The sequence below is a fragment of the Cervus canadensis genome, chromosome 7 (assembly GCF_019320065.1).
Source record: "Cervus canadensis isolate Bull #8, Minnesota chromosome 7, ASM1932006v1, whole genome shotgun sequence".
Taxonomy (NCBI): Eukaryota; Metazoa; Chordata; class Mammalia; order Artiodactyla; family Cervidae; genus Cervus; species Cervus canadensis.
This window is the reverse complement of record NC_057392.1, coordinates 88,179,305-88,191,624: the sequence shown is the minus strand read 5'-3', so window position 1 is coordinate 88,191,624 and position 12,320 is coordinate 88,179,305. Positions and strand designations below refer to the sequence as shown.

General features: G+C 36.3%; 1 protein-coding gene across 35 annotated transcripts in view; it reads left to right on the top strand.

Moving 5' to 3' along the window:
- The window catches only part of MBNL1 (muscleblind like splicing regulator 1), a 209,848-nt gene that overhangs the window by 175,942 nt on the left and 21,586 nt on the right, over positions 1-12,320 (top strand). For all 35 annotated transcript variants that reach the window (XR_006270424.1, XR_006270423.1, XM_043473960.1 and 32 more), the window contains one exon: positions 3,344-3,544. Coding sequence is in view for 33 of the 35 variants with exons in the window: in XM_043473960.1 (XP_043329895.1) it covers positions 3,344-3,544 (201 nt within the window). In the remaining 2 variants the exon portion in view is untranslated. The remainder of the gene's footprint in view (positions 1-3,343; positions 3,545-12,320) is intronic.

Genomic DNA, 12,320 nt, shown 5'->3' with positions numbered 1-12,320 from the left:
ATACCGTTGCGTTAGGATCAGTCCTTGCAGTTCTGCTGAACTCAGCAGGATGGCTTTTGGAATGGAGAACTGGCCGTACCACAGTCCAGGCGCTTCGCTAGTCTGATGAGGGCCCTCTGGTGGGGCCAGCAATGGCCTACCTCCTGCACGGTGCCCCTTGAAAAAGAGATACAACGAATTTACAAAAGCTCAGAAGAAGGGAAGGGATGTTGCGCTTTGCTGGGGATGTGTTTTGGGCAGCTTATGGAATCAAATTTCGAAGTATAGAGCTATTATTATTTATGGTCTGCCTGTTTAGCAAATAATGCTACTTATCTGGAGAGGGAGCAACTTGAGATAATGCTTGCTGCACGGTTGATGTTTTAGAATTTTGAAAGCTGCTACTGATTTTACTTGGGGACAGTACCCTAAAGTTCTTAACATTTGCTAAATTATCAGAAAGTCAATTCATGTGACAACTCTATAGAGACAATCCAGTGGAAAAATTGTTGCCAGTTAGTAAAATCAGTATTTTTATCTAATGAAAGTATTCTTTTATCTGTAATGAAAGTGAAGTTGCTCAGTCGTGTCCAACTCTTTGCGACCCCATGGACTGTAGCCTACCAGGTTCCACCATCCTTGGGATTTTCCAGGCAAGAATACTGGAGTAGGTTGACATTTCCTTCTCCAGGAGATCTTCCAGACCCAGGGATTGAACCCGGATCTCCCGCATTGTAGGCAGACGCTTTACCGTCTGAGCCACCAGGGAAGTCTTATGGAACTGCTATTTTATATGTATTGCAGATTATAAATTTGTTTTATTCAATGATATTTAACAAAGCTGAATTTTATTGGCCACTGATCTTACTTTCTAAAATTTTTAAGAATGCTCTCTTGCCTCCAGATAAGTTTGCCAATTTGACCTCTGCTTCTAAATAATTTCAGTAGATTGTGCAAAGTGACATAAACATCTCAATTACTTTCTGAAGTTTACATTTAAAATACCCTCTCTGGAAATACATATTAATTCATGGCAAGAATTAATATTGACTGGCTTCTGTTCTCCATATTCTAAACTAGTTTTTTAGTCTACTATGCTAAATTACTTATCATTCTTAAATGTCTAAGAGAAAAATTAGAGTGCTAGCCTGCATGTGGCTGAACATGTCACATATTGCATTTGATAATCTATAACGGTGTAAGTTTAATCTGAATAATTCTGAGTAGAGACCCGAGCTCAGCATGTGTTTACGGTGCAGGTGAGCTCTTGTCCTGGCGCTGCCTTGGCAGCCGGTAGGCAGTGGAGCAGCATCAAATCAACTGCTATCTGACTAAGTCGCGCTGATGGGCTTGAGAGATTGCTCTGGGCCCCCATTTCTGACAGGCTATTGATTGTTAATATCTGAGATCCCGGCAGAGATGGATCTGGGAACTAGGAGTGTGACTTTAGGCTGTTTCATCAAGAGCCTCAGCCTGACAGGGCAGCTAACCAGGGCATGCAGACCAACACACTGGGAGGCGTAATTATTTTAATTTGAAGATGTCTGTGGACTCGGTGATAGACCTTTTCTTCTCCCAAGTGAATCAGAAGTTGTATTAACTTTTCTCTATTACACAGTCTTGTGATTAAGACTGTATGTGCTAGCTACAAATATGTTGTCCTAAAACAATTTGTGACATCAAGAGAAGGCTGTCAGAACAGAGATTTTCAGCCCCAGCTCTATTGACATTTAGGCCGGATAAGTCTGTGTTATGAGGGGCTTTTCTATGTGACGAAGGATACTTGCCAGCATTATTTGCCTCTCCTCATTAATGCAATAGTGCCCCCCAGCTGTGACAACCGAAAATATCCCCTGGTGTTGCAAAATATTCCCTGTGAGATAGAATCACCCGTAATTGAGAACCACTGCCTTAAGAAAAAAGGAATACTTGAATTCTATGTTATTCTTCTCAATACAGGATGAGTCAGAGCCAAATTAGATAAAGAGTTTATTTTTAAGATATTTCTGAGTTATAAAAATTATTTCTGTAACATATACATCTTGATTGCATAAAACCTTATTCTGTAAAACTTTCTTGAGTACTAAATAAACTCTTGGATCATCTAACTTCTTATTCCTATCAGAGGGAAGAATTATCTACATTCTCATGTCCCTTTCTTTCTAAAAAAAACTTTCTATGATTATGTTCCTTACTGCAGGGTAAAGATAACAAACTGTTTAAAATTACCTTAAAGAACAGGATCCATTTTGTCCATTTGTTTTTGTGTTTTTGAAACAAACATTATTATTACACATAGATTAAACATCAAGAATGAAAACTCCATTGACTTAGGAGGTTGAAAATATACCACCAGTAAGGTGGAAAATTGTGCTAGGTTATGCTTTGAAAAATGAAAAAGCACATTGTTAAAGTAAATTTCAAGTAAATTATTTAATTTTACTCAAGAACAGATATATTTCCTGACATATAAATTTTCATATCAACAAATGGAAACCATCCTTATATATTCATGAAAGCATTTTCTGGCAGAAAAATCTATCTTATAGCATTTATTCAGTGTTCCTGTATGTATTTCCTTGAACAATCATAATGCACATCTTTGGGAGTATTCTTTTCAGACTTCATTTCTCCTTAGTAAGCTGAGTCTGTTGTAGAGTATCTCACAAAGGAATAAGAAGCTGGTGGAACATCTATAATTTCCCCAGGAAAACTTACAACAAATACATATGCCAAACACTTTATCTTATGTGCTCAAAAGAAATGGTGTCATCATCACCTTTCATATATCCTAAGATTTATTCACAGTTTACATTGACTGTGAAACTCTGTTATCCACTGGGAGTTCTGCTTTATATATTCTAGATAATAAGACACTTGCAACCTATTAACAGTTGTAAACAAATCTTTCAAGTACATCTGACATAGCAATTACGAACTGTATTTTCTTAGACAAGTTTCTAGGATTATATCAGGACAAAGGTGGAGCTTAGGTAACTATAAGAAGTTTCTGTATTGAATGGTTGAGCTATTTTTCAAAAAGTAATTGCAAGTATTGTAGACCCCAAGCTTCAAAATCCCAGTGGAAAGTTTCCTAGATAAATTACCCATTATATTTTAGAGAAACATTGATTTGATGAATGCTTATTTAAGAAACATTCTTAATCTAAACGAGAGTTAATAAATGTACAGTTAAGTGGAGAGAGGGAGGGTGGAGGGTGGGAAGGAGCAAGGAAGCATGGATTATGGATGGATGCATGGAAGGATGGATGGATGTGTGGAGGGAGGATAGACATATAATGTAGGATATCAACTTTGAACCAAGACCTGCCTATTAAATTTTACCTTATATTTTATTTTTCAGCCAATGTTTTCAGTTGCACCAAGCTTAGCTACCAATGCATCAGCAGCCTTTAATCCCTACCTGGGACCTGTTTCCCCAAGCCTGGTTCCAGCAGAGATCTTACCGACTGCACCGATGTTGGTTACGGGGAACCCTGGGGTCCCTGTCCCTGCAGCCGCTGCAGCCGCCGCCCAGAAATTAATGCGGACAGACAGACTCGAGGTAGGAGTCCTGGGTGTTCTTATGTGTTCCGTTCTAAAATTCCTAGTGTGCTCTTTGTTTTTTATCTCTTCAATGGCTATAAAGGTTAAAAGCTAGTGCAGAGATTTTGGTTCAGTGTTTGGGGCATTTTACTGGAATATAGATATGCTATATTTCATGAATGTAACATTTATAGAAGCCACAACATCCATGTGTAGAAAAGTGGAGAAGAACTTGGACTCTGGGATCAGACTGCTTTTTACTTGGCTGTGCCTCAGTTTTCTTCTCTTCAAAATGAAGAAACGATTTTATCTCAAAGAGTTAGACTTAGCTTCCTAAATGTTTCTTGTTAACTGTTGCTATTAACAAATTCTGTCAATCCCCTGATACGTGTTCTCATGAAGTCGTTATTAAGTTACTGCATACAAAGTGCTTTAAAATTTTTTATTGCAAGTTTCCTCATATAACCCTCACAGTGTTTCAGCAGGAATGACAAGGCACCTTTGTTTGTGAAATACGCTGATAACTTTTTAATTGCAAATTGGGTGATACTCTGTCTTAGAGTCAAGGATGATCTGATGTGTGTGCTTTGCTATTGTTGCGTGAAAAAGAAATTAAAGATATGATCTTATATTGAAGTAGTTGAGAATTTCAACTTGACTGTAAATTAATGGACTTAGTAAACTCTAAATGGGAAAAGTGGCAGCATTACTATACACTGAAGCTCTCAAATGTGGCTTTGGTATCCAAATAAAGAAATGAACTTTTCCTCTTTTCCCTGGTTATGATGAAGCAATATTTAGTACTAGAAGTTTTGCATGCCTTAATTACGAGAAAATGGCAAAACGAGGCCATTGTGTGAACATAATTGACACTAATAATTTATCAGTTTAGCAGGAATTTATTTAATAAGTGCCTGCCACATTCTTATTTATTAAGTTCCATTGCATGCATTACAAAGGATCTCAGATTCCAGAGTAGTTATAACTGCCACCACCTTTTTGATGGTAGTAGCTATAGCTGATAATTATTGGATATTTACTCTCTACCAGCCATAGCATTACCCCTCCATGTGCAACACACATTTAGTCCTCAAAGCAATCTTATGAGAGAGATACTAACGTTAACTCCATTTAACAAGGCAGTAAACTTGAGAGAGATGTAACGTGACTTATTCAAGATCACATGGGTAGGATCTTCTGGTGGGGCATGATATCAGAATTTTAAACACTGTTATTACTCCCCTTCCCATACAAGTGATGGTACAAACAGGAGGCAGGAAATGTGGGCTTGTATGTTCCCTTTAGAGTTTTTGTTTGTTTGTTTGTTTTAGGCTTATTTTTAGCCTTTCATTGAACATGTTGGGAAAAGCTCCTAATTACAGGAGTTCCGTAAGGAGGACTCAGGAAGGGTGTTGGGACCTGATCGCACGCCCTCCGTGGACCGAGGACCCTGCCGTGTGCTAGAGATAAAACCTTGAGTTGCGGGTGGCTTGTCATTGCGTAGTTGTTCTTGCTCATTAATAACTAATGCTGTTTGCAGAGAAATTTAGGAGCAAATGTAGGAAGTTTTAAATGCTTAAAAATTATTAGATGCTCAATATATGAATCCCTCCCCCCAACCTTTCAGAAGCATATCTTAAGGTTCTTGATTGTTTAATGGGAACCAAATAGGCAGTCTGAGATGAACTTGATTGAATTAATTTTTAATAGGAGATTAAAACTGAGATTGTCTCTATTTAAATCTCTTTCAAAGAATCCCTTTAAAAGACTGATTGTGTATTCAGAACTCTTGTAAACTAATTCTTCCACAATTTTAGGTAGACTGTAATTGGTTATATTCTGTATGATGTTTAGGTAAAATGAAGACTTCTGTCTTTCATTTGGTTTTGTTTTTCTTTTGCAAGGAGCTATTGCAAGTATTTTTTTCTGTCTTCCTTTCTAGTAGTCACAAGAAACGGCTACTGTTGTAATGACTGTCATTTCCTTTTAACCTGAATTCCACTTATCTCAATGCCTGATAGTAGGGCAGCTTCCTATCTTATTCTCATTCACAGGATCTGATTCGGTGTCACGGTTACAACCTGTTAGGATATTGCAGTGTGATGCTAGGGGGCACGTCTTTCTCCTCGGCACTGTGATTTTAGACACTCCTGTCTTCAGGCTCTTTCCTCTCATGCTCATTACACCACATCTTGGGGTCTAAGAGACACGGCAGTAAGTGCCCACGCTTATTTACACATTTAGTTGTTTGGGTTTTAAATCTGTGCTTGATTTTTAACTCATGGAACTCCCAAGTACATTTTAGAATTGTTGAGTTCCTTTTGAGGTGAACAAATTTTGAATCAGTTAAAATATTGGCCAGTTCTTCTTGCCACTTCCTTTTCTATTTCTACTACAAAATAGGCAATGAAGAAGTTAAAAACACCATAGATGATCATCCTTCTGGTTCTTTTGTTGTAAAGAACTAACACATAGCCCCCAATGTGATGCTGCAAAAAATGTTGATACTACAAAAAATTGAAAAAGAGGAACCCAAGGATTAGTGCTGGTGATGTTGCTAATTAAGTGAGTAAGCATAGGTCAAGGTTTTTATTTTTTCCCTAAGCGTCATATTTCACACGTATTAAACTAGGGGATTATACCAGATAATCTCTACGATCACCTCCAGTAAGGTGAAATTTAGGTCATTTTCTTGCATTTAATGCCAACCACAAACTACTGAAAAGGTTGTTTATGTGTGTGTGTGTCTGTGTGTGTATATATATCCACACATGCATAAGTTTTCTATCACTATCCATATTATCCATTCTTTGTTGGGTATCTTTTAAAAGGCTTTGCAGGTGCATACTCTCTATGCTGTAAAATCAGTTTTCTCTAAAGAGGAGCAAACCTCTTAAATATTGGTCACTGAAATGAGGCTTTTAAAAAATTCCATTTTGTGACCTTGGGGTGCCTTTGTGTAATTTCTGAGTGGCAGTTATTTTCAATGATTATTTTAACAAATTGTTAAAATCTGTACATACTAGAAAGGACTGAGGTTTTTAGTCATATCTGCTTTACTACAAAGAGTTGGTAATTAAAGAAATTGTTTATTTTCAAGATACACAATAATTTTTTTTTATGGTGCAAAAAGGATCCATGAATGCATTTATTCTCTCCTTTATTCAGCAATATCCAATGGAGAACTGGTGACCATATTTCAAGTAAAAACTGTTGTGAGGAATATCTTGAGGCATCAAAAGGTTGCCTAGTGTTTTATAACAAGAAAAGGTCCCCCAGAATAGTGCCAGGCTCATAAATGATGCCTAGTAACTTGTTCAATGAGGGAATAAATGAGTCAGTCAACTAGTTGATCAATTAATTAATCCATGCCCTGATTCAGAGTTTAGGGTAATCTAGAGGAGACAAAACATGACACATTTTTAACATTGTTAGCATTATCCTTGGGAACATGTTTACGTTTTGAACATTCCAACGACAAAATATGGCATCTTGTTCATGCCCCTAGTCCTGGAGCAATAGTTTTCAAGCTTTAATGTGATTAGAATCACTTGGGATGATTGTTAAACATGGAAAGCCTGGGAATTCCCTGGAGGTCCCGTGGTTAGGACTTGGGCTTCCACTTGCAGATTCAATTCCTGGTCAGGGAACTAAGATCCTGCAAGCTGCGAGGCACAACCGAAAATTAAAACATAAAAAATTGTTTTTAAATGTGGGGCCCCATCCCCACAGATTGATTTGGTGGGTCTCCAATGGGGCTCTTGAATCCTTTTCACAGATCTGCTGGGTGATTCTAAATGCAAATGGTTTATAAAATACCATCCAGGGGATGTGAGCACCTGTTATTTAAGTATTAACTTTTTATCATTTACCTCATGTAGTTACTTGTGACTCTGGATTAAAAATCTGTCTCCTCAAAGGCATTTAGCACTCTGCATTTTGTGAAGTTGCTGAGAACACTGTGCTACAGCATAAAGAAATATTTTAAGTAAACAACGATGATCTTTGGGGTGATTAATACCACATAACAGCATTAATAAAACAGAGAACAAACCAGTGGCCACATACTTCATATGCTGATGGAGACATTAGATTGCCATTAGGTTAACTATATTATTTTTATATTAGTAGCCTGTATGACATATTCCAGCAAAGGTGGGCAAACTACTCGGCTTCTGATATTTCCAGTTGGAGTTCTTTCAAAATAATGTATTCATATGCTGAAAGTTTTATTCTACTGAGGCGATCATGACATGATTCAGGCCACTGGATACTGAATGCTTCCACTACTTACTGATACAGAAGAGTCTAGTGACTTTTTTCCTATAGGTATAAAACCATATGATACCTACTGACTACACACACACACACACACAAGAAAAGCATTTAAAGCTAAATGTGGATTTAAGTGATGGTGAAAGGATGCCTCCATGACAGCATTATAGGCAGTTAATGGATTTGTCATGATCTATTGCATATAAATGACACTCATTTCAAAATGAGATTAGAAAAGCAAGTGCTTTTAATAATATAAGAAAGGCTTATTGATAGAATTACTTTACTTTTGTGTTTTTGTCTCGAGTATTTAGCTACTGCTTCTGTGATATTTTAATTTCTTTAGAAAATCACCAAGAAATATTAAGAGTTTAATGCACATGGGTCTATGAAGTTTAAATTAAAAAAAATTGTAATAAGACTTTAGAATGGCTTAATAATGTAGTGTAATAAGACTCTAAAATGGTGAACTCGTGTCCCCATTTAAAACATCTAGTCTCTGTCTGTAATTAGCTTGAGTTTTGTTTTGGAGACGATAGAGTTGCAAGTTGTTTCTTTAGTTGGTCATTCTGATACATTCAGATTTGCTTTTTAAGTTACGTGAAATCAAATGACAAATTCTTAGCTATATTATCTATAGAAATATGCTTGTCTTCACTGGCTAATGGCAGTAATGTAGGATTTCACTTTTTAGATTTCAAAGAAAAGTCCCAGATGATCTTAACAGAAATCCTCTAGAGTAGCATTATATATGTCTTTTTCTTCATTTTTAAAAAAATGAGATTCAGATAGGCCAAGTTTGTACAATTATCTGGTAACAAACTGAAACTAGATATCACATCATTAGATATTTATCTAGGGAATGTAATTATATAGACAATTCAGGTCAGTTCAGTTCAGTTGCTCAGTCGTGTCTGACTCTTTGCGACCCCATGAATCGCAGCACGCCAGGCCTCCCTGTCCATCACCAACTCCCGGAGTTTACTCAAACTCATGTCCATTGAGTCGGTGATGCCATCCAGCCATCTCATCCTCTGTCGTCCCCTTCTCCTCCTGCCCCCAATCCCTCCCAGCATCAGGGTCTTTTCCAATACAGACAGAAACTAAGATCATTTCCCCTAATCATCAGAATTTTAAGATATGGATATTTGAATTCTTTTTGAAAACATAGGTAATTTCTTCATATTTGTATATTCGTGACCTATAATGCTATGGATTCTTTGATAAAATAGTTGATTATTCAGTATTTATATGTTAAAGTGTGTGTTAGCTCAAATTTAATAGAAAATAAAGCATCCATAATACTTACTGTTGAACAGCAGGTATATATGTATCTTTGACTAAGCTCCTTAATATTAGTCATTAGACTTAAATTGGGCTTTCCTGGTGGCTCAGTGGTAGTAAAAAAAAAATCTGCCTGCCAATGCAGGAGACGTGGGTTTGATCCCTGGGTCAGGAAAATCCCCTGGAGGGGAAATGGCACCCCACCCCAGTATTCTTGCCTGGGAAATCCCATGGACAGAGGAGCCTAGCAGGCTACAGTCCATGGGGTTGCAAAAGAGTTGGACACAACTAAGTGACTAACACTTTCACTTTCTTACCCCACCTATTATTATTTTGACCGATTTGAAATATGTTTGTCATGTTTATAAAAAATTGAGATCACATAACAGAACTGTTTATTTTAACCAGATTTGTATAGTATGTTTTAAGCTATCTATATATTATTTTTTTCAGTATTCATGATTCCATAACTAGTAAATATAAATACTAGATACAACCCAAAATTCCTGTTTTCAAACCCTGTTCTCTTTGCACCCTACCACTGCTATTTAATTAACAAAGAAGGTTTATGTAGAATTAACATAGATTTCCTTAGGAAGTTTTTCTAATTGCTTTTCCTTTTGATTATTTAAAGTTTATTAGCCAAAGATGTTTTTCTGGAAATGAAATTTACTACTTTAATGTTTTCAGTAAATATTTTTATTGAAGTGATGATTTTTACTATGAAAGTAACTTCTTAACCTTTTTGTATGAAAGTTGACAAAACTTACGTGATTTCCAAAGCAAATCTTGCATTAACGCTTATACTTACAAACATTCTTTTTGATTGAAGAATGTTAGCTAGTAGATGGAATTATTTTCATCTAGGTTTGAAACCACTTACCCAACTGTAAAAGTAGTTATATTTGTTGACCCACTAATACCATTTCTACATGTTCATCCTTATAGAATGATTTTTTTTTGGTGTGGTCATGAAGATAGTCTTTGCAACATTATTTGTAGTATGGGAATGTTGGAAATAATCTAGATGTTCTCTGAAAGAGTTACTTATATTGTGTATATCTATTTGATGGAATTTGATTCAGTCAGCAAAAATGATCACTATGGACACTATTTAGTAAAATGGCAAAAAGAATGTTTACATCCATCAGCAAGCAAAAACAGATCACCAAGTAATAATCATACTCTAGTTACAACTATTTGAAATACATATACATTAGTGCAGAAGATTAGATGGGGATCGCAAAAAGGGCCATAACATTGTTAGGATTTTCAAATTTAATCTTCTTTGTTACAAATTCTCTGTATGGTAAATTGTGCAACTTCTTATCCTGATTTGAGTTGGATGGATAAATCTGTTGAAATTTTGTCTGTCAACTAGAATTTGCTAATGCAGTACCACAGCTAAGATATTTCTTTGAGGGAGCGGCGCAGCCTACAGTTTCTCTAGCTTATCCGAGAAACCAGGCCAAGCCCATATTCATCAGTCAAGAAACAGATCTCATTTTATTGAGAAATGAGATGTGTTGATTATTAGAGAAAAATCTGTGTGAAAAGCTCTGGGAGGTTGTTCTATTCAGGTAAGTCTCCAACAAGCCAGATGTGCGTCTAAAGCTTGGCAACATTCTCTCGCCCCTCTGGCCTTGGGGCTTGCACCAGTACAAGTTTACATGAGAGATTTTCTGTTTCTTCTTTATATTTTTTCAAAGGCAAGAATAATTGGAGAAAAGCTATTTCAGTGTATTTCTTGTGTTCTGTTTCTCTTGTCAGGAGAAACATTAAGCTGGATAAAAAAAAAAAAAAAAGTGAAACAGTCACTTTAGGACAAGATTCTAAGCTAGTTATCAACTCTGCTTAAGTGTTTTTTAGAATTCTCCCTAAATGAATCCTGCAAGACCGTAAAGAGTACAAAATTATACTAAGCCAGTTATTAACTTATACAAAACAAACATACTAACTTATTCAAAGCACACATATACATATGTATAAAGCAAATGGACAGGGACCAGAAGAGGTCTTAGAATGACCATCTTTATGCAACCTGATTGTAAGTTCATATCCCTGAAAATAAAAAGAACATTGAGACAGACAGAGAAATAAAAAGTAAAAAATCAGCCGATCATTCAGGTTTTATTTTGGGGGACTGATGCTCAAATTTCTGGCACAAACACTGGCGTAATTGCTTTTGGAAAATAGCAAAACTTTGATCTTAGTAGTTGTTCCGGCTCCTGCAGATAGACTACCTGTAGATGTTATTTCTTGTCATTGTGGCAGAGAGTAAGAGAAATTGGAACAGAGTGTTGGTTCAGCTGCCGCCAGGTTCTTTGTGAGCATATTCGAGAAAGCAAAAATTACTGAAAAGCTAACAGCAATAGTGTCCGAACAGCAAGTTTCCTGCTGGATGACGCTGAATTGACGTGGGTTTTTTAAACAGAAAAGTAGCCTTTTTGCTTATGCATAAGCTTTGCATCTCTACATGAAAAGTTTTTATCCGTATTTAAGTGTGCCTCTCCGCGTATTTTGAGGAGTCTAATTTAGTAAGTGGGGGTTTGTGGCTTAGAAAGGAGCAGAGCTTGATTGCTCAGTGAGAGTGGAGGACAAGACGTCTGGATAACAGCTTGACCACATTTGCTTTTCAAATTACAAACTCCTCGATATCCTTGTTTTCTTCTATTCAAGAAGATAAATGTAATGATAAAAAAGTAGCATCTTTTGTAACTTTCTAAGTCATCTTTTACTCCTAATATTTCTCGGAGTATCTGGCACAGAGTAACTATTTAATAATTTTTTAAGATTATCTAAATTGAAGTGATGAGTAGAGTTGACTCGGCTATGTAGGTGGGATGCATTGCTTTAGCTTGAGGTTTCTAAATGGTACAAGATGTCATTTAAAATGCTCTTTTTTAACATGTAGCACGATACGAATTATCAAGGCCTTTTTAAAAGGAATCATTTTCCTCAATAATGGGTTATGTATATAAAAGGGGGAAACACCTAGAATTGAATGTAATCATTTTATGTACTTTAAATCTAAGAAAAGCTTTGTTTTTTAAATCATAGCAGAGTTCGCCTTTTTTTTTTTTTCTTCATGAATTCCAAAATAGAGTGTTCAGGGACTGTATCTGCTCAGATTGTAAAAAGATTTGTGAAAAACAAAAAGGAAACATCCTTAAAGCATGAAGTAATAAGAGCATAAAAATATCAGAAGGACTTTTTGTGTTTAGGTGGCCCTCTTG